The 23,023-nt window shown below is 36.1% G+C and overlaps 1 protein-coding gene across 2 annotated transcripts in view; it reads left to right on the forward strand.

The window, feature by feature from the left end:
- Positions 1-23,023, forward strand: part of LOC127853839 (acetyl-CoA carboxylase-like) — a 113,062-nt gene that overhangs the window by 62,866 nt on the left and 27,173 nt on the right. For both annotated transcript variants that reach the window (XM_052388629.1, XM_052388630.1), the window contains 8 exons: positions 1,953-2,090; positions 7,424-7,594; positions 8,068-8,139; positions 12,657-12,748; positions 15,945-16,050; positions 17,482-17,637; positions 18,262-18,408; positions 22,506-22,637. In XM_052388629.1, the coding sequence (XP_052244589.1) occupies positions 1,953-2,090; positions 7,424-7,594; positions 8,068-8,139; positions 12,657-12,748; positions 15,945-16,050; positions 17,482-17,637; positions 18,262-18,408; positions 22,506-22,637 (1,014 nt within the window). The remainder of the gene's footprint in view (positions 1-1,952; positions 2,091-7,423; positions 7,595-8,067; positions 8,140-12,656; positions 12,749-15,944; positions 16,051-17,481; positions 17,638-18,261; positions 18,409-22,505; positions 22,638-23,023) is intronic.

Genomic DNA, 23,023 nt, shown 5'->3' on the forward strand with positions numbered 1-23,023 from the left:
AATGTAGGATGTTATAGTTTTAATGTCCAATCTTTTAAGCTAGGATGTAATAGTTTTAATTGCCAATCTAAGAAAGCTATGATGTAAAAGTTTTAATTGCCAATCTAAGAAAGCTATGATGTAAAAGTTTTAATTGCCAATCTAAGAAAGCTATGATGTAATAGTTTTAATTGCCAATCTAAGAAAGCTATGATGTAAAAGTTTTAATTGCCAATCTAAGAAAGCTATGATGTAATAGTTTTAATTGCCAATTTAAGAAAGCTATGATGTAAAAGTTTTAATTGCCAATCTAAGAAAGCTATGATGTAATAGTTTTAATTGCAAATCTAAGAAAGCTATGATGTAAAAGTTTTAATGTCCAATCTAAGAAAGCTATGATGTAATAGTTTTAATTGCAAATTTAAGAAAGCTATGATGTAATAGTTTTAATTGCCAATCTAAGAAAGCTATGATGTAAAAGTTTTAATGTCCAATCTAAGAAAGCTATGATGTAAAAGTTTTAATGTCCAATCTAAGAAAGCTATGATGTAAAAGTTAAGATCGCTAATCTTGATGGCCAATATTATAAAGCTAATGTGTTATAATTTAAATGGCCAATGTCATAAAGCTTGGATGTTATAGTTTAAATGACTTATCTCATAAAGCAACAATGTAATAGTGGTAATGACTTAAATCCTGAAATAAGTTATATAAAGGTTTAAAAGCAAATCTCAGAAAGCTTACATGTAATTGTTATGCATTTGAAAGGTAAGACTTGATAAATTGGTTGTTGAACATTTCTTGTAAAATCTTGTATACTGTAAATGCTGTTTGCCTAGTCTGGCCAATACAGTCATGGAAATATATCTCATATTCTAGCATAATACTGTTAAATATTTCTATACAAAAAGAACAATATATATCTCTCACTCTTTTACCTTTAAAGTTCAAGATATCTCCCACTCTCTGATCCGTGAAGTCAGAGGTAAGTCCCACCATTAGAAAGGGTTAATTCAGACATAAGTAACTGTCTGATTGGTTAAATCATAGATATCACACATTCTCTGACCAGTTAAGTGAGAAATATCTCCCACTTTCTTACGGTTAAGCCTGAGATATCTCTTGCTCAATGACCAGGTAAGTCTGAGATATCTCCCACTATAGGACTAGTTAAGTCTGAGATATCTTCCTCTGTCTGACCAGTCAAGTCTGAGATATGTCCAATTCTTTTACCAGTTAAGTCTGAGATATCTTCCACTATCTGATCAGTTTAGTCTGAGATATCTCCCATTCTCTTACCAGTAAAGTCCTAGATATCTTCCACTCTCTGACCAGTGAAGTCTGAGATATATTCCACTCTCTGACCAATAAAGTCTGAGATATCTTCCACTCTCTTATCAGTTAAGTCTAAAGATATCTTAAACTCTCTGACCAATTAAGTATGAGATATCTTCCACTCCCTTATCAGTTAAGTCTAAAGATATCTTAAACTCTCTGACCAATTAAGACTATTAATAAATTAATATCTTCCACTGTCCGACCAGTTAAGTGTGAGATATCTTACACTATCTGACCAGTTAAGTCTGAGATATCTTTCACTCTATGACCAGTTAAGTCTGAGATATCTTTAACTTTCTGACCAGTTAAGTCTGTGATATATTTCACTCTATGACCAGTAAAGTCTGAGATATCTTCCACTTTCTGACCAGTGAAGTGTAATATATCTTCCACTTTCTGACCAGTTAAGACTGAGATATCTTCAACTTTCAGTTTAGTCTGTGGTGTCACCCATTTTATGAAGTCTGAGATCTCTAGCATTCATACACAAGTAGAAGGAAGATATATCACTTATTTTGTGACAATTTAAGACAGAGATATATCCAACTCCATTTCTGATTAAGCCAGAACTATGTCCCACTCTCTGGCCGCTTATAATAGATCAGAGATATCTCCCATGCTGTGACTTGTTGCAGTTTTACGAGGATCGTATCTACCGCCATCTTGAGCCAGGACTGGCCTTTCAACTCGAGATCAACCGATTGCGCAACTTTGATCTTGAGACAATCCCAACTGCAAACTACAGGATGCATGTGTACCTGGGGCGGGCAAAGGTGGGTCACTCTTTATTAAGCCTGGTTTTTTAGCGAAATGGGACCAATACATGTGCTAAGAGTGTTGTCCAAGAGTAGCCTGTGCAGTTCTAATCAGGGACGAAACTTTCCCCTAACTGTATTTTTGCTAAGGAACTTCCTTCAAACAATACATACACTCAAAATGGAAAGTGTTGTCCCTGACTAGCCTGTGAAGACTGCACAGGCTAATCTTGGATGATGCTTTACACACATGCTTTAAGCTTAGTTTTTCCAGGACAAGGCTCAATAGATCGTGAAGTTTGAACTATAATTGATGCATCCTCATAGCTTTGTTAAACAAAATAATTTATTAATTGTGTGAAATAATTTATGCCGTTTGTTCATATGTCACTGCGAGGAATCACGTGATCACAAAAGTACATTGTACGCACAAAATGGCGGAAAAAGCTCTCGCTTAATGACGAAAATCAAGGTATTCTCATATTTTATAATATCTAAATTAATGATAACTATGCGCAAAGTACCCGCTTTGTCTCCTTATGTATTCTGGTAATTGTCGTTTTTCTTAGATTTCTGTAGTTTTCTCAAACATTCTGACACAATAAACAATGACAATTGTACATCGTCTGAACATACTTTATTTTGACGCGTTTGCTATTCAAGATGACAAACAAACAAATAAATACAACAGTTTTTGCTTTCTAACATGCTTAGAATATTTTGTACAAGGTTTTCCACGTTGTTTAAGCCTTTTTAGATGTGGCAAGAAATTTGGAAAATAGTACATCGTCTGAACATTTTTTGTGTGAGAACATCGTCTGAACGGTTTTGAGTACATCATCTGAACTGCTTATGTTTTTACTTTTAATGAGATGTTTATCATAATAAAATTGTAATAACATCTGTGATCAGCCAAGCGATTTTTCGTCCAAATGACGTACCGTTCTATGATCAGAAAACACAAAATCCTGTGTTATTTTTACATGTTTACATAGTGTTTAATCTTATTTAATTAAATTAATTAAATTAAATACAAGTCACGCTCGAAAAAGGTTGTTATTTATATATATAAAAGCATGAAAATAATGTAATAGGAGGTATGTCATTTGGACGAAAGATCCTTGGCTTTTCACATATTTTTATTTAAAAAGACCAAATGTAGTTTGCAGTAAAACTAAACTGAACTTAACATTTCTATTTACATACTTGGCGCATGTGACATTTCTTTTTATATACTTGGTGCATGTGAGAACTTATTAAAAATATAATGCTCGGCTCGAAACAGTGGCAGCTCTGAGCTTGCGGTGATTTTGCCAAGCTTCAATAATATATGTTGTATAAAATATTAAATGTAAATGTTAGTCTGAATTACATATATGTGGTAATCGATATGTAATTTTTTTGTGAAGATAAAATATTGATTTCATAAAATAAATTGGTATAATTAGATGTCTGTTATATATAGCTATTTTGTTATTTCAGAATGCGCCAAAAATCAAGTCTATCGCTTCATCGCTTGAAGAGAAAGCGCTTGAAAACATCGCAAACAATACGATTAGTTACACCAAAATGCATTTCGTCAACTGCATGTCACACTGAAGTTTGTCTGCAACAAATTTCACCTCTGCTAACACCCATTAAGTCACCATTTTGTTCACCATTGTATAAAGTATCTCCACCCAAAAAGCGAGCAAATAAAATCATTTCTGCAAGGGCTCTTTTTGAGCAGCAGCCATCTTGTGAAAACTATGCCGTGGCATTCATGACGCTACTGAATCAGATTTTCTTCTAAACATTAACGATGGATCAGTCAAAACGAAAAGCGAACAGTTAAGTAGAATCGATATCGTGTGAATCTCAAAGCTATGAGAATACTACAACACAAGCAGCCAATTTAACAAGATACATATTCGTAAAATAGTGTCTACTAATGTATCTTAGATATGAAATAGTTGTATATCTACATCTCAAATATTAACTCTTATCAGATTCTACCACCTCCATTTAATACCAATTTTTAGCTCGACTATTATATATAAAATATATATAGTGGAGCTATCCTACTCACCCCGGTGTCGGCGTTAGCGTCTGCGTCTGCGTGCAAATGTTAAAGTTTTCGTACTACCCAATTATTTTCATTGTCCCTTGACATATTGCTTTCATATTTTGCATACTTGTTTACCAATATGACCCCAACCTACAAACAAGAGCAAACAACTCTATCAAGCATTTTGTCATAATTATGGCCCCTTTTCCGCTTAGAATATGCAGCAAATGTTAAAGTTTTTGTACTACCCTATGTATTTTCATTGTCCCGCGACATATTTCTTTCATATTTTGCATACTTGTTTACCAACATCACCCCAACCTATAAACAAGAGCAGACAACTCTATCAAGCATTTTGTCATAATTATTGCCCCTTTTATACTTAGAATATGCAAATTATTTATAAATCTATGTTAAAGTTTGCGTACTACCCCAAATATTTCCTATATATCCTTTGACATATTGCTTTTATATGTCGCATACTTGTTTACCAACATGACCCCAACCTATAAACAAGAGCAGACCACTGTATCAAGCATTTTTACATAATTATGGCCCCTTTTACAATTAGATAATTGAACATTTTGCTTAAATTGCCATAACTTCTTTATTTATGATCACATTTTATAATTACTTTGACAAAACAACACTTACCTGAATACCACAATGGATTCCACCCAAACAATACCCCACGCACCTACCCCCAAATTTTTTTTTTTTTAACATCATCTAATAAATTAACACACCCCACATTATACCCCCCTCTCACCCCCCTACCCCCCCCCCCAATTTTTTTTTACTTCTTATTTTTGAAAGATTGTCTAATAAATGACCACACCCCACATTATACTCCCTCTCACCCCCCAAAAAAAGTCTTTTTGTTCCTTTTTTTTATTTTAAAAAGATCATCTAATAAATTATTGAATATGAACAATTTCCCCATGATGGCTTACGTTATAATGTCAAGCACTCGAATAGTCGAGCGCGCTGTCCTCTGCCAAATACAAATTATGTTAATGTTATGTCATGAAATAAAGTTTAATGTTAATAAAAAAGTCATTATGACCTTGTGTTATATTTTATATGCAACATCATATAGAGGCCCTCAAATACATGTATGTGTTATTTAATCTTGACTGGGGTTAGAAGTTGCCACACGCAGGAAGTAAAATATTTTATTGCAGCTAAATAACTGATAAAATAACTTCCTACCGGACATGTGCCCAATTTGATGGGGGGGGGGGGGGGGGGGGCAGATATAAGACATTAGCAAAAAACAGCAAATACACTTTACAAAAGTTATGATGCTTCAAGAGAAATCTACCGGATTAAAGCATTTTGAGGACTTATATTTATTATCTATTTTATATCTATTATACCCGGTACATGAATGTCTTCCTATCAGAATATACTGCTGTTGATAGCCTATCGCAATGTTGAAGTTATGCATTTTTACACTTCAGCATGTGATGCATTACAACTAGTGTTTTGTGTATTTTCTTCATTGTCAAATATAAGTTCCAATACACAACATCAGTGCAGCAATATTTTTTTTTATAAACGATAGTGTTAACAAGGTTTTGCTATAGCCATACACAATAAACTGCCCCGCTTCCTAGTGGCCATGTTATTCAACGGACCGCAACAATTTTCGAATCGATGTATCATAACAAATGTAATTTTTATTTGCACTAAACTAAATTTTCAGTGCTTTGTATTGGTTATGTCATAGTCAGAGAGGTAAAGATTATGCTCATATACAGTACATAGATTGGCATGTTCACAAATATATGACTGTTATATTAAATAAATTCTTTATCACAGTCATTCTCAAGATTTATTAAAGTCATATCACGGTGATAATTTTCTCATCAATCCCTTGACCAGCTCGGCTGTTTGGGGGAATGAGGGGCAACAATACAGAAAAAACTGTCTCCAGTCAGGTCTGTTGTGTGCTGCTTAGAGTAATTCATCCATAGAAAGGGATGTCCACTCTTACATTATCCATCCAGCTTTTCTTCTGACGGCCTCGACGTCGACCTCCATATAATGCGCCCTGGATAATAGTCTTGCACAGAGATTCGTGCCCGGTGACGTTTCCAAACTAAGCCAGCTGTACCTAAGCACAAATATTCGTGGACATGGTAGTGCAGTTATAAAATTGTCCTTACTGAAGCTTGTTTCATTCCGTTCATTGTTGTCAATTTCTCAATATGAAACAATCAAAAGCAATCCAGTGTAATTTGTCCACTTCATATTGAAGGCTTAATTTATTTGCCCATCGATATGTAGAGAGAACAATTTACCGGAATCGATTTGCTGTTAGCATACATGGTAAAGTCTTCTTGGACCTTGTGTAGTACAATCTGATCTCAGTTATGAAACTTATATATAAAAGCATACAGTTGACAATATAACAGCAAATACATTTTTAACACATTGAATTAACACACATTCACAGATGGGCATGAAGGATTTCTTTGCCTATTGATTTTTGTAGTAAAATAAAAAGAATACTAGCGTTATAAATAAAGTTATTGGCTGATCACAGATGTTATAACAATTTTATTATTATAAACATTGCATTAAAAGTAAAGACAGAAGCAGTTCAGATGATGTACTCAAAACCGTTCAGATGATGTTCTCCTCAAACAAAAAACGTTCAGACGATGTACTATTTTCCAAATCCCTCGCCACAGATCTTATAAAGCTTAAACAACATGGAAAACCTTGTACAAAATATTCTAAGCATGTTAGAAAGCAAAAACTGTTGTATTTATTTGTTTGTTTGTCATCTTGAATAGCAAACGCGTCAAAATAAAGAATGTTCAGACGATGTACAATTGTCATTGTTTATTGTGTCTGAATGAATCTAAGAAAAACAACAATTACCAGAGTACATAAGGAGACTAAGCGGGTACTTTGCGCATATTTATCATTAATTTAGATATTATAAAATATGAGAATACCTTGATTTTCGTCATTAAGCGAGAGCTTTTTCCGCCATTTTGTGCGTACGATGTACTTTGTGATTACGTGATTCCCCGCAGTGTATGTGTTTTACGTGAATCATAATTAATAAAGACATTTTCTCACAAATCATTATATGTTGTAAAATTTGCCCAAAAAACTCATATTTATATTGTATCTCATATTTTTAGGAAAAACCTATTTTGGTTAATGAAAATTTGATCCTTTAATACATCATTTATCCTTACATATTATTATTCTACACTATTTCACCAAATGTAATCAAATGTGTATGGTTATCATTTAAAATAAATAAAGTCTTGCTTTCTTTTAGCAACTAGCCCAGGAGAAGGAGGCTATAGACTACCGATTGTTTGTGCGCTGCATCATCCGTCACTCTGACCTGATCACTAAGGAAGCCTCGTTTGAGTACCTGCACAATGAAGGGGAGAAAACTCTGATGGAGGCCATGGACTCACTGGAAGTCGCCTTCAGTCACTCAGTGGTGCGTAATGAGTTGAGTCTTGTTCTGGGAAAACTGGGCTTAATGCATGTGCATGAAGTGTCATCCCAGATTAGCCTGTGCAGTTTGCTCAGGCTTATCCAGGAGGACACTTTACCCACTTGAATTAATAGACATTTCCATCATAATGTTTCGTATTATTACATATACATATGTGTAGGGTACGGAGGTTAGAACTGCAGTTGAATGCTTTACAACTCAGAAACCCACTTTGAACATTTGTACTCCCTTACGAAAAACAAATTAAATTAAAGACCCTTTACTAATAGGTTTAATTTTATTGGCTTCATTTCAAACCCAAAGATACCTATGAGCAGCAAACAGCTTACAACCTGAACAGCCTGTGAGTTACTCACAGGCTGTTCTGGTTTTATGCTGGTTGCATAAAGCCATTGACACTTTCCTTGGGAGTGGGAATTGGTTAAGGTCAGTTCAACTTTGTTTTTCTCCTACAGGCCTCAAAGACAGACTGTAACCACATATTCCTGAACTTTGTGCCTTCTCTGACATTGGCAGAGCTAGGAAAGGTACGCATAAGTATGGACGTTCTTGTTTTAAGCACATGTCTAGTGTCTAAAGCCATAGGCTTATTTATATGTTTTGGATAAGTTATTAATTGAGAAGATTTTGTGCAGATCATCATGTACAAATATAGGATTGATTCAAATTGTTTTAAAAATATAATAAAAAGGTTGTAGTTATTTTTAGCGAGGCTGTTTTCGGAGAAAACCTGAGGTATTGTCATAGCCTGCTCGCCGTCCGACGTCCGCCGGGGTCGTGATAAAACCTTTACATTGGCTTTAAAATCAAAGTGCTTCCACCTACAACTTTGAAATTTCATATGTCGATGCACCTTGATGAGTTCTACACGCCACGCCCATTTTGGATCACTAGGTCAAAAGTGAAGGTCAATGTGACCTCTAAAAAAAAAAAAAAAATTCTGACAAGCTTTCGCAGCCGAGCGTGGCACCCGTTATGCGGTGCTCTTGTTATTGGTTAAATATGTTTTAATTCATTTTCAAAATGGTCAAGTTGCTGGTTAAATAAAATACTGAATTTATTCGGTTTGGCCCAAAAAAGAAGATATGGTAGGGCTTGCTTATTCTCACCCTATTTTGTTTAATTTCTAAGCTTCACCTATAAACTTTCTTCATCATGGCACAAATTCTTTATTAGCTCACGCGCTCATGGTGAGCTTTTGTGATCGCCTTTTGTGCGTCGTCTGTCATGTGGCGTCAACATTTGCCCTGTTAACACTCTAGAGGCCACATTTATTGTGCAATCTTCGTGAAATTTGGTCAGAAGATTGGTCTCAATGATATCTTGGATGACTTCGAAAATGGTTATGCTTGCTAGAAAAACATGGCTGCCAAGGGGTGGGGCATTTTTCCTTATATGGCTATAGTAAAATCTTGTTAACACTCTAGAGGCCACATTAATTGTCCAATCTTTATGAAATTTGGTTAGAAGATTTGTCCCAATGATATCTTGGATGAGTTTGAAAATGGTTATGTTTTCTTAAAAAACATGGCTGCCAAGGGGCAGGGCATTTTTCCTTATATGGCTATAGTAAAACCTTGTTAACACTCTAGAGGCCACATTTATTTTCCAATCTTTATGAAATTTGGTTAGAAGATTTGTCCCAATAATATCTTGGATGAGTATAAAAATAATGCTGGTTGGTTGAAAAACATGGCCGCCAGGGGGCAGGGCATTTTGCCTTATATTGCTATAGTAAAACCTTGTTAACACTCTAGAGGCCACATTTATTTTCCAATCTTTATGAAATTTGGTTAGAAGATTAGTCCCAATTATATCTTGGATGAGTTCGAAAATGATTATGTTTTCTTAAAAAAACATGGCTGCCAAGGGGCAGGGCATTTTTCCTTATATGGCTATATAGGGGTATAGTAAAATCTTGTTAACACTCTAGAGGCCACATTTATTTTCGGATCTTCATGAAACTTGATCAGAAGATTCATCCCAATAATATCTTGGACGAGTTTGAAAATGATGCTGGTTGGTTGAAAAACATGGCCACCAGAGGGCGGGGCATTTTTCCTTATATGGCTATAATAAAACCGTGTGATAATCCCCTGCCATAGGCGGAGGGATATTGTTTTGGCGTTGTCCGTCTTTCCGTCCGTCCATCTGTCTGGAGCCATATCTTGGAAGTGCTTTGGCGGATTTCATTGAAACTTGGTAAGAGTATATATGTGGATAAGCGAATGATGCACGCCAAATTGCAATGTACACCATCTGTTAATAATGGAGTTATGGCCCTTTTTATCTTGAAAAAATGTGTTTCAATAAAAGCTTAGAGCTCTATCTCCATTAGTTGTTATCAATCATCTGGGTGTGCTTCACATTCAACACCCATAATCCTAGGGGCTAAGGTGATGGTCACACATTGAGGTCAAAGGTCACAAATTTGATGAATTATTCGTTATTTAGTCATTCCTTTACTATGCCATGAAACTTGCCATAGTTGTTCTCAATCATCTGGGGGTGCTTCACATTCAACACCCATAATTTGAGGGGCTAAGGTCAAGGTCGCACATTGAGGTCAAATGGCGTTGTCCGTAAGTCCAGAAAACTTTTTTGTCCAGAAGCATATTGGCGGGGGATATCAATTCAATGAATTTTCTTGTTAACACTCTAGAGGCCACATTTATTGTCCAATCTTCTTGAAATTTGGTCAGAAGATTGGTCTCAATGATATCTTGGATGAGTTTGAAATTGGTTACATTTGCTTGAAAAACATGGCTGCCAAGGGGTGGGGATTTTTTCCTTGTATGGCTATAGTAAAATCTTGTTAACACTCTATAGGCCACATTTATTTTCCGATCTTCATGAAACTCGGTCAGAAGATTCATCTGAATTATATTCTGGACGAGATAAAAAATGATGCTGGTTGGTTGAAAAACATGGCCGCCAGAGGGCGGGCATTTTTCCTTATATGGCTATAGTAAAACTTTGTTAACGCTCTAGAGGCCACATTTATTTTTCAATCTTCATGAAACTTAATCAGAAGATTTGTCCCAATGATATCTTGGATGAGTTCAAAAATGGTTTTTGTTGCTTCAAAAACATGGCCACCAGGGGGCGAGGCATTTTTCCAAAAATGGCTATTATATATGGCTTGAGTAATACCTTATTAAGACTCTAAAGGCCACATTTATTGTCCAATCATCATGAAACTTGGCCAGATGATTTGCCCCAATGATATCTTAGATGAGTTCAAAAATGTTTCTGGTTGGTGGAAAAACATGGCCGCCAAGGGGGGCGAGGCATTTTTAGCTCACCTGAATGCTCAGGTGAGCTTTTGTGACCGGTCTTTGTCCGTCCGTCCGTCGTCCACATTTGGTTTGTAAACACTCTAGACACCACATTTATTGTCTGATCTTCATGAAACTTGGTCAGAAGCTTTGTCACAATGAAATCTCGGTCGAGTTCGAAACTGGGTCGTGTCGGGTCAAAAACTAGGTCACAAGGTCAAAAAAAAAGAAAAAACTTATAAACACTGTAGAAATCACATTTCATGCCCAATCTTCATTTAACTTTGTCAAAATGTTTGTCTTAATGATATGTTGGTTGAGTTAAAAAGTGGTTCCGGTCCATTATAAAACAAGGCCGCCAGTGGGCGGGGCAGTTTTCCTTATTTGGCTTTAGAGAAACCTTGTAAACACTTTAGAAGTCACAATGTTTGCCCAATCATCATGAAAGTTGGTCAAAACATTGGTTTTATTGATATCTCGGACAAGTTCGAAATTGGTCCAGATCGGTGAAAAAACATGACCACCAGTGGGCGGGGCATTTTTCTCTATATGTATATAGTGAAAACACTTTAGAACTCACATTTTTGGCCCAATTTTCATGAAATATTGTAAGAACATTTGGGGGGGGGGGTAAAAAAAGCTTGTGAACACTCTAGAAGTCACATGATTTTGCCCAATCATCATGAAACTTGGTGAAAAGATTGGTTTTATATATCTCAGATGAGTTCACAAATGGTCCCGATCGGTAAAAAAACAGGGCTGCCAGGGAGAGGGGGCAGTTTTCCATATATGACTAGAGAGTAACCTTGTGATCAAACACTATATAAGTTACATTTTTTGCTTAATCATAGTCAATACATTGGTTTTATATATTTATCGGACAAGTTGGAAAATGGCTCAGATCGGTGGAACACACTTTTTAGCTCACCCGATTGGTTAGGTGAGGTTTTAGGATTGGTCTTTGTCCGCCGTCCGCCCGCCCACATTTGGTTTGTAAACATTCTAGCATTCACATTTCTAAAGCATTCTTTATTAAAGTTGCTGAAAGATCTCAGTCGAGTTTGATAATGAGCATCCAAATTTTCATTAAATTATACAAAATTTAATTTTTTGTAAGCAAAGTTTGAGGTTCGGTAAGGGGGGGTCAACTCAGAATATAGGTCACCAGGTCAAATCTTGCAAAAACAAAAACACTCCATACGCCAGTGTTTTGGTTTAATAATGATGAAACTTTACGATGTTTGTCTGGACAATATCTTGGCCAAGTTGGACGTTTTGTAAAGATTGAATGAATCGACTCCTTTCAGGTGAGCAAACTAGGGCCATCTTGGCCCTCTTGTTCCTTATATAGCTGTTGTAAAACCTTGTTAACACTCTTGAAGCCACATTTATTGTCCGATCATTATGAAACTTGGTCAGAAGATTTGTCCCAATGATATCTTGGACATATGAAAATGGTTCCAGTTGCTTGAAAAACATGGCCACCAAGGGGCGGGGCATTTTTCCTTATATGGCTTCATGAATCTTTATGAAACTTTTGTCAGAATATTTTTTTAAATGATATCTTGGAGGTGTATGAAAATGGTTCTGGTCTGTTGAAAAACGTGGCTGCCAGGGTGTTCACTAGTCATGCAAGTTGGTTAGAACATTTGTTGTAATGACATCTTGGGCTGCACGGAACAGGTCAGTTCCTTTGAATCTCAGGTGAGCGACTTTAGGCCTTTCAGGCCCTCTTGTTCTTTATATATTTCTATTCTGGTTCCCAGCTCGTGGAGACAGTTCACAGCATGGTGATGCGCTATGGGATGCGACTACTGAAACTGCGGGTCTTGGGTGCTGAGCTGAAATTTTCCATCAGGTTAGACCTTTTAAGTCTTCTGATGATTTGTTGTTGTTGATGTTTTTGCATGACTTTAAATTGTATACATGTTTGAAGTGCTTTAGGTCTTTAGCAATGGTACATTATTCATAGACGCCAGATGTACCGTAATTACTATTAAGTTTTCGGACACCCTCTTTTTTAGCAAAAATAATTATTTTTCGTGACTATATTTTCGGACATACGGATTTTCATCCATTATTAATGACTCCAATTTTTCGGACAGTATATTTAACAGCGCTAGTTTACTAGATTTCTGTCCTGTTTTCGCTTATCTGGGACCCTTCGATCATGGAGTTTTACAACCGGATTAACGTAATAAAACCTGGCATAGAAAGCCCTGAGGGCAATGGACCATTACAATTGCGTTATTGGGTAGATTACCATGTATACCTGTTTGCGTTATTGGGTAGATTACCATGTATACCTGTAAAATAAACAATCGTTTCACCCAACAGCGTTTGAAATTTTATAGTATTCAGGAAGCAGTTTGGTTGTTTTTATGACGTTTTTTACAAACCATTTCAGGTGAGCGATTGCAAATAAGTGAAGTTGTACTTGATTTGAAGCAGGGAAAGGAGAGTACAACACAATAAAATTATTGCACATTTATAATTGGTTTTATTTCATTACAATAATTGTAAAACTACCATAACATGTATGTCTCTAAATTTTCGAGTAATTACGGTATTCATGTTTATTCCACTTTATGGTCAGGGATTGCCCTTGTTGGTCAGCCGTTACTGAGACTACTGTGTCCTGCACTCTTTATGTCCATTATACTTTTGGGTCGCCTGTAAGTCTACAAATATTTCTACAAGTGGGCTGAAACTGCACTTTTAATCAGCAAGGAGCTTGGGCACATTTTTTTTCTGCATTATTTGGCAAAATTTGAATTTTGGCACCTGAAATGGGAACCTCCATGATTTGCTTTGAATCATTTCATTTAGTCATCTTTGTATACAAAATATTGCAGTTTTCAACATGTGTCAGCTGTAATTAACAATGTATTAATGCAAGAGAGATGACTCTTTAACAACATGTTAAACAGCATGGTAGTTGCTTCCTCCATATTTTGTAAAAATATTTACCTCGCAACCAGAGTTGAGTCCCTTTTTAGTTAAAACAAACTTGTTTAACCTGTATCTTTTGTAACTTAAAAGGTATGGCTGCTAGAAAGCTGAAAATTTACAAATATGTTAATCAGTATGTGAATTTGCACACCTATGTTTTTTATTCCCCCGGATCGAAAGATCGGGGGTATATTGTTTTTGGCTTGTCTGTTTGTCTGTCAGTCATTCATTGTGCGTGTCTCTTGGTTAAAGTTTTGCAAGAACTTTTGCATTATTGAAGATAGCAACTTGATATTTGACATGCATGTGTATCTCATGGAGCTGCACATTTTGAGTGGTGAAAGGTCAAATCATTCTTCAAGGTCAAAGGTCAAATATATGGCTTCAAAGCGGCGCTATAGGGGGCATAGTGTTTCTAACAAACACATCCTTTGTTGTGTTTTTTTTTGTACTTCCATGGTAAATTTATTTTTTTCGACATAATATACGTTAAAAAGTTTAATTTGGGGGCATCTGTGTCCTACTGAATCATGTCTAGTTTCTTCTGGACATCTCCAAATTTATCATATTATGGATAACAGTAATGCAACTGTTATTCAAAATCTGCATTCACCTGTTTGAACTGTCCTTGCATGTTTGTTTTTTACACAGACTGTGAGTATCTAGGTTTGCGCTAAGGACGAAAAAGTAGTACCCAAATTTCTGCCAACAATAATGACCCACATCAGAAGCTAATTTACATAATAAATGAGTTTTCTAGTCACTGTGTGTGTGAGACTAACAAACAAAGTAACAACAGAATTATTATCATCAATTGATTGTCAACAACAACACTTGTATGAAAATATCTATCAAACCATATTTAAACAAAATTTAAACGTCACATTATTCTATAATTTGTACCAATCTTAAAGTAACAGTGTCACCTTGGCCATCAATCAAATCGAATTGAATAGAAACTTTTAATACAGACATATAATTAACACAATCATAAGTTATAACAGACATTTATTATAACAGATCATTTCCTACATAATATAACCTATTATAACATGCTCTATCTTTCTTAGCATTTACTTGAATACTATCAAAATTTTAGTTTTTTAATCACAGTGATTACTCTACTTGCTGGAATAGCCTGAATTTGGTAAGAATAGTAACAATATAAATAAACACATGTCAAGGAGATGATAAAACTCAGATATCTGAGTGCCCTCAACATCATACATACCACCTATTGAAACATGCTCTGTGTTCATATATTATAGAGTACAATCAAAATTTCAGTATTTGAAGCACAGTAATTACTCTACATGCTCTGACAGATACCACTGTATTACAATTTGTCTAAGTATTTAAATTTTGTTGAAATTAGTACTTTTAATCCAGTTTATGCTGTGTTCTGATGAATGTTTCTCATTTTGGGGCAAACAAATACCATTCCACATTGAAACTATTCTTCAAAACACTGTTATACATAATGATATACCATTTTTCAACTACACCATGTACATAGTCTCAAAAACTAATATTAAGGATATTAATTTAAAACTAAAAAAAGGAACTTTAATTTTGCGAGTGGCTTTTGATTTTCTCTGTTACTGAATGTCATCTGTTATCAAAGTAGCCACATGACCAGCGTTAATAAGCAGTTTTGTGACCATTTGGAAATTAACATCATTTTTTTGGGACAAACAAATTACCTGAGAATTCCCATGCTGCATCTGTCAGCATGCATGTCCATGACTGTGTAATGTGGATTGAATTTTAGATACCTACGTCATGTTATCTCCTATCAGTGGATTATCTAATACCCCATGTGGCGTTTATAGTTAGTAGTTAGATGTTGAAGCAGGTGCAGATAACTCATTAAATTTTAGGAAAAAATGATAGATAGACTTGTAGTAGAGAACTATTTTGTGACAATATTAATTTTCTTTTACATTTTTAAATTTAATCGCCAGCTGAAAGATAAAAATCTGCATGGACGATTTTGCAATCAGAAACCTTTACGTAGCAGTATTTTGGTCTTGCAAAAATTACAATTTGTCCATGCTTCCTGCATTTTTGACTTGGTAAAAAAATATCTGTGTGCGTGGCAGGGTGGACGGTGAGACAATTCCAATCCGGTTCTACCTGACCAACGAGAGTGGTTACTACCTGAACATCAGTCTCTACAGGGAGGTCACTGACCCACGCACTGGACTGGTAAGTCAATGTATGTGAAGTAGGACTGGTAAGTCATCATATGTGAAGTAGGACTGGTATGTCAACATATGTGAAGTAGGACTGGTAAATGAACAACATTTGTGAAGTAGGACTGGTAAGTCAACATATGTGAAGTAGTACTGGTATGTCAACATATGTGAAGTAGGACTGGTAAGTCAATGTATGTGAAGTGGGAATGGTAAGTCAATGGATTTGAAGTAGGACTGGTAAGTCAACATATGTGAAGTAGGACTGGTAAGTCAACATATGTAAAGTAGGACTGGTAAGTCAATGTATTTGAAATAGGACTGGTGAGTCAACATATGTGACGTTGGACTGTTAAGTCAACATATGTGAAGTAGGACTGTTAAGTCAACATATGTAAAGTAGGACTGGTAAGTCAACATATGTGAAGTAGGACTGGTAAGTCAACATATGTGAAGAAGGACTGGTAAATCAACATATATGAAGTAAGACTGGTAAGTCAATGTGAAGTAGGACTGGTAAGTCAACATATGTGAAGTAAGACTGGTAAATCAACATATGTGAAGTAGGACTGGTATGTCAACATATGTGAAGTAGGACTGGTAAATCAACGTATGTGAAGTAGGACTGGTATGTCAACATATGTTAAGTAGGACTGGTAAATCAATATTTGTGAATAATTACTGGTAAATTAACATATGTAAAGTAGGACTGGTAAATCAACATATGTGAAGTAGAACTGGTAAATAAACATATGTGAAGTAGGACTGGTAATTCCGTGTTTGTAAAGTAGGACTGGTAAATCAGCATATGTGAAGTAGGATTGGTAAGTAAACCTATATGAAGAAGGAGCGTTGTTTGCCATGCTAGCATACTTTCCTGTTTCCCTTGATGACAAACACCTGCTTGTCTCAATGTGTTCATTTCAGATCTAAAAATAGAAAAATAAATAAACTGATCACATTTTAGCAGATTGTTTTGCTTAGTTTTCAATAAAACTTTAAGTCCTTATTCTTACTATTCTATCTTAACATAAATGTAAATGTCAATGGCTTTACTGCATCAGTGTTTTACAGGTAATGTGATGTGTCAGCTAAGTACACATTGTAATATACTAACCTCTGTTAGGTATCTGTATTCATCAGGATTGCAAAACAAATGAAGGATGTTTGTGTGGATTATGTTGGATATTTATATATTTCATATTTATAGTTTTCATTCTTAAAAGTTTAACATCTGACAATATATTACGTTGGAATCTTAAATTCATGGGTCTGTCAACCCACACATCAACACAAATTAATGTCCCACAAATAATGATGGTTTCACAGTATCATATATCAATGCTAGAAATGTTTAGGTGGAGTCCATTTGTTAATTAGATCTACAGGTACATGTAAATCGATTCCTACATTTTCAACAATGCTACTGATGAGTGTATTTCAGACCATGCTGCAAGCGTACGGCACCAAGAAGGGATCCATGGATGGGCTGCTGGCGTCCACGCCGTACGTGACCAAGAACCATCTGCAACTGAAGCGCTCCCTGGCCCAGTCCAATGGGACCACGTATGTCTATGACTTCCCAGAGATGTTTTCACAGGTATGTACCATTTAAAGGTCTTTTCAAAAACAGTGTCCTCTCCATGATTTGAGTTTGGATGGAGATATTGCTTTCCAATTTTAAGTGTAGATTGCTTACATTGATTACTTAGCATGATAATGCATTTGTTGCTGGTAAGGCCAACGACACTTATTAAACATACGAAGACAGTTTCCACTCAATAACTTGAATTTATATGGAGGTAGTGCACTGAAATTGTGTGTGTAGGTTGCTTTATTGTATACCTAACTAGGGATTGAATCTTGGGCCAGTATGATAAAGGTCAAAGTAAATGTTTTTTTAACAGAAAAACTGTTTTTCTTTTTAATTTCTGAAGTTTTCATGGAGTTTTTATGATGAAATTTTGTTTTTATAAAGCTGATCTGCTGACCTAAATTGAGATTGCACATTAATTATCATAATTCAATAAAATAAATAAGTTAATTCTTAAAGACCTGGTTTGATGTTGTTGATATGTTACTTGTTATATTAATTATTTTCTGTATCATCCTTTGAACAACAAGAATGTGGCTTAATAAGATAATATGCAATAATGATATTTTAATGAGACTACTGTGTCCTGTTTTTCCACCGTTGTGGCTATATACAGTCTGCTGGTTGCAGGGTGTGGATAAGCTGTGGAAGTCCCATGTTGAGCAGTATGGTCTGTCAGCAGACACGATACCCAAGGACTGCGTGATGTGTAGGGAACTCGTGCTGGACAAGAATGGACATATACATCCCCAGAATAGACTGCCTGGAGAGAATGAGGTATGAACTGACTGGAGAGAATGAGGTATACAGTCATAGGGAGGATAAGTCAAAGGGGTGAGGGTGTTGTTTAAAGAATGTAGAATTATGTATAAAGAGAGGGAATGGTGCTGTACACTATGAACATACAGTATACAAGGTAGAGTAGGGTTTGAAGGAGAATGATGATAAGGAGGGAGAATGAGGTAGAAAGAGACCTAGTGAGGTAGAATGATGCCTAAAGAGTAGACATTGGGTATTAAGGAGGACCATGAGGTACAGAGAGAATGAGGTATAAGGAGGTAGTATGAGGTGCAAAGATGGAGAATGATGTATAAACAGGGAGAATGATGTACAACAAGGGAGAATAATGTACAAAGAGGGAGAATGATGTACAAAGATGGAGAATAATATACAAAGATGGAGCATGATGTATGAAGAGGTTGAATGATGTACAAAAAATAAGAATGATGTGCAAATAGGAAGCTGATCTACAAAGAGGCAGAATGATGTAAAAAATGAAGAATGATGTACAAAGAGGAAGAATGATTTACAAAGAGAGAGAATGATGTTCAAAGATGGAGAATAATGTAAAAAGAGAGAAAATGATGTACATAGATGGAGAATGATGTACAAAGATGGAGAATGATGTACAAATATAGGAGAATGATGTACAAATATAGGAGAATGATGTACAAATATAGGAGAATGATGTACAAAGATGGAGAATGATGTACAAATATAGGAGAATGATGTACAAAGATGGAGAATCATGTACAAATATAGGAGAATGATGTACAAAGATGGAGAATCATGTACAAAGATGGAGAATGATGTACAAATATAGGAGAATGATGTACAAAAAAGGAGAATGTAGGTATAAAAAAAGAATGAGTTGAAATAAGCAAGAATAAGGTATAAATACGAGGGATGATTAAGGTATTGATAATGGGAATAAGGTATAAAGAGAAAGAATGGGCTATTAAGAGGGAAATTTTCTGTATCAAGAATGAGAATAAGGTGAAAATAGGGTAAATGATGTGTAAATGGGTAGAATGAGATATCAAGTAAAAAATGAGCTCAAAGAAGGAAAATAAAGTATTGATGCAAAGCACTGCGCTTTGTTGTTGTATCTTAATATAAATATGGAGATATTGAAGCAGTTTTAATAGCATAAATACGTTACCTGCTATCTCCTAGATACTACCTTCCAAGTTGGGTTTATTTATCTTGAAAGATTTCTGGATGAAGCCGGAAGCCACCACCTATATACTCAAAGTGGAATAGGTCGGAACATAGTATAATGTAACCTATGCAAACGACACCCTACAAAGAGAAATCCCACGATTTAATATTCATTCAAGAGAGCACATGTAAACAACCCCGTTTTGTTGTTTGTTAAATCAAATAAATTTTTTGATTGGTCTAGGGTGTTCTCGTGGGTTATTATTTGGATAAATATTATAACTTGTTCATCTATTGTTTATGTATATTATTTCTGGATTAACGCGTTTGATTGTCCACTAATCGACCTGGTTGCGACCATAGACAACTACAGACTTCCTCTGTACGTGAGGCCAGTTTACGATTCAGCAGCATGGGTGATTGTCGCGCTTTCGTCTGCTTGAGAACAACTGGAAGCTTACATCTATATCTCACCCATTCTATTCCCCTCATCTTGAAAAAATAGGTGAGCTCTTGCCATATCTTCCTGGTCTCTCCTTGGTGGCCCAGGAGATTCTACGACCTTCTCAGTCTCCTGTACGACTGTTCCTGGAAACTCCCTCATAGGTCATATCTCCTATCTCAGAGAGACAGATTTCATACGGATCCAGACATGTCCACTACATGTCTGACAATTATTTGACAATCCCTACAGAAGAATGTTTTTATGTTAGGACTTCAATCCCCCTTGCCTCTGCAAGGAGAAAATCCACCAAAACAGTCTACGATGCTTTCTGGAAGCTCTTCTCTGACTGGTGTATTCGAGAATATTTGATCCCATCAATCACTCTGCTAGACGCATAATGGATTTTCTCATCTATTTCTTTGATGATAAGAAACTTCCTTATCTTCATCAATGGATACAGACTATGCTTTCACATACCTTGGCTTTTTGTAAATCATCACAAGTCTGTGCTGACCTATCTTTTTCGGAACTGTTCCGAGCCATGGAACTTCAACGCCTGTTTCTCGCTCCCTTACTTCTGAATGGGATTTTGCTTGCGTTCTCTGGTCCCTTATTTTGGCTTCCTATGAACCCCTTCATCAGGCTTCGTTACAGTTCCTAACCTGGAAGACCGTTTTCTTTTTTACTATGGTTTCAGCCAAACGGAGAAGTGAAATTCATGCTCTGTCTATCGAAGACGGCCATCTTCGTTTTGATCCGATGGCTCTGTCATTTGGTTGTGTCAGCAAGGATTCCTTGCTCATTATCAACTCCCCTATACGGCTTCTAACCCTTCAAGGTCCCAAGGTTTTTTTAGAACTTGTTGATATAAAGATGACGATAGACTCCTTTGCCCAGTCAGAGTCTTGAAGTTCTATCTCTGCTGATTTAAATCCATTCGAGGTTCTCGCTAGAGACTCTTCATTCACCAAAAAGGGGCGATGTATCTGCGGCTTCTATTTCTTGTTGGGTAGCCTCGACTAAGAAAGGCTTACTCTTCTCTCTCATCTAGGGATTCATCCCTTGTTTAAGAGCAGACCGCATGAATTACGAGCTCTGTCAACTTCATATGCGATATGCGAACTATCCCGCCACAGCTGCAAATTCAGCTAGGAGATAGCAGGTAACATATTTATGCTATAAAAACAAATTTTTATGCCCCCCTGCTCATAACTTCTATGTCCCTTGAGATATAACCTTCATATTTGGTATTCACGTGTATATGGACAAGGCCTTTCCATACGCACAAAAATGTTTACCCCTGTGACCTTGACCTTGAACTTAGGGTCCGAGTTTAGGTTTCGAAATCTGCGTTTAGGTTTCAAAAAATGCTCATGACTGCTATGTCCCTTGAGATATAACCTTCATATTTGGTATGCATGTGTATATAGACAAGGCCTTTCCATACACCCACAAATTTTTACCCCTGTGACCTTGACCTTGAACTTAGGGTCCGTATTTAGGTTTCGAAATCTGCGTTTAGGTTTTGAAAAATGCTCATAGCTTCTATGTCCCTTGAGATATAACCTTTATATTTGGTATGCATGTGTATATGGACAAGGCCTTTCCATAGGCACACAAATTTGACCCCTGTGACCATGACCTTTAACTTAGGGTCCGCGTTTAGGTTTCGAAATCTGCGTTTAGGTTTAGAAAAAAGCTCATAAATTCTATCAAGCGTTTATAGGGGGCATAAGTCATCCTATGGTGACAGCTCTTGTTAAAGTAAAATTCATTTGAATTAGTTAAATACTTACCTGCTATCGGTGAGTCTCACCTCCCACCCCGCTATTCGACTAAATATTTTTGTATATATTGAAAGAATATTGACTTGTGGGATTTCTCTTTGTAGGGTGTCGTTTGCATAGGTTACATTATACTATGTTCCGACCTATTCTACTTTGAGTATATAGGTGGTGGCTCCTGGCTTCATCCAGACATCATTAAGGATAATAAACCCACCTTGGAAGGTAGTAGCTAGGAGATAGCAGGTAAGTATTTAACTAATTAAAATGAATTTTTATGCCCCTGGATCAAATGATTGGGGTTGTATTGTTTTTGGCCTGTCTTTAATTGTATATGTGTTTGTGTCACGGTGCGTGTGTCCAAAACTTTAACATTTGTCATAACTTTTGCAATATTGATGATAGCAACTTGCTATTTGGCATGCATGTGTATCTCATGGACCTGCACATTTTGAGTGGTGAAAGGTCATGGTCATCCTTCAAGGTCAAAGGTAAAAAAAAAATTAAAGCTGCGCAGTAGGGGGAATTGTGTTTCTGACAACCACATCTCTTTTTCTTAAAAAAAAATGTTTTATTTAGAGCCAGTTGTGTCAAGCTTACCGTTACTAGATATAGGACAATGTTTTTTGCTTAATAACTTGAGTTTTGCATATTTTCTGATTGCTTATGTCAGATAAGTATGTTGCTATGGTTGCGTTTTTTAGATAGGTATGGTTGCATGGAACATGACCTTGAAGACCCCAGAGTTCCCCCACGGACGGGACATCATCCTGATTGCTAACGACATCACCTTCAGAATCGGCTCATTTGGATGCCAGGAGGACATGCTCTTTAAGGTAACTAAGATTTTAGTTGAGCCTGAAAATATATGAGCCTCTGTGTAAAGAGGGTTTAATTCATAAAGTGTCGTCCCGGATAAGCTTGTAGAGCCAGCATCACAGGCTTATCAGGGATTACACTTTCTGCCTAAACTGGATTTTCATCAAGAAGAGTGTACCCTTAAAGGAAGAACACAATGAAAGTGGAAAGTGTCATCCCTGATAAGCCTGTGCAGACTTCACAGGCTAATCTGGGATGACACTTTTTGCGCATGCATTAAACTCCCTTTTCATGGCTCATATTCTGTGAATCACCCACAGGTAAATTTTGACAGTGGGTGTACAGGATTCACACTGTTTGTTTGTCTGTTGGTCGGTTGATTTGATTTATGTATTAAAAACTT

Source organism: Dreissena polymorpha, chromosome 12 (assembly GCF_020536995.1).
Source record: "Dreissena polymorpha isolate Duluth1 chromosome 12, UMN_Dpol_1.0, whole genome shotgun sequence".
Taxonomy (NCBI): Eukaryota; Metazoa; Mollusca; class Bivalvia; order Myida; family Dreissenidae; genus Dreissena; species Dreissena polymorpha.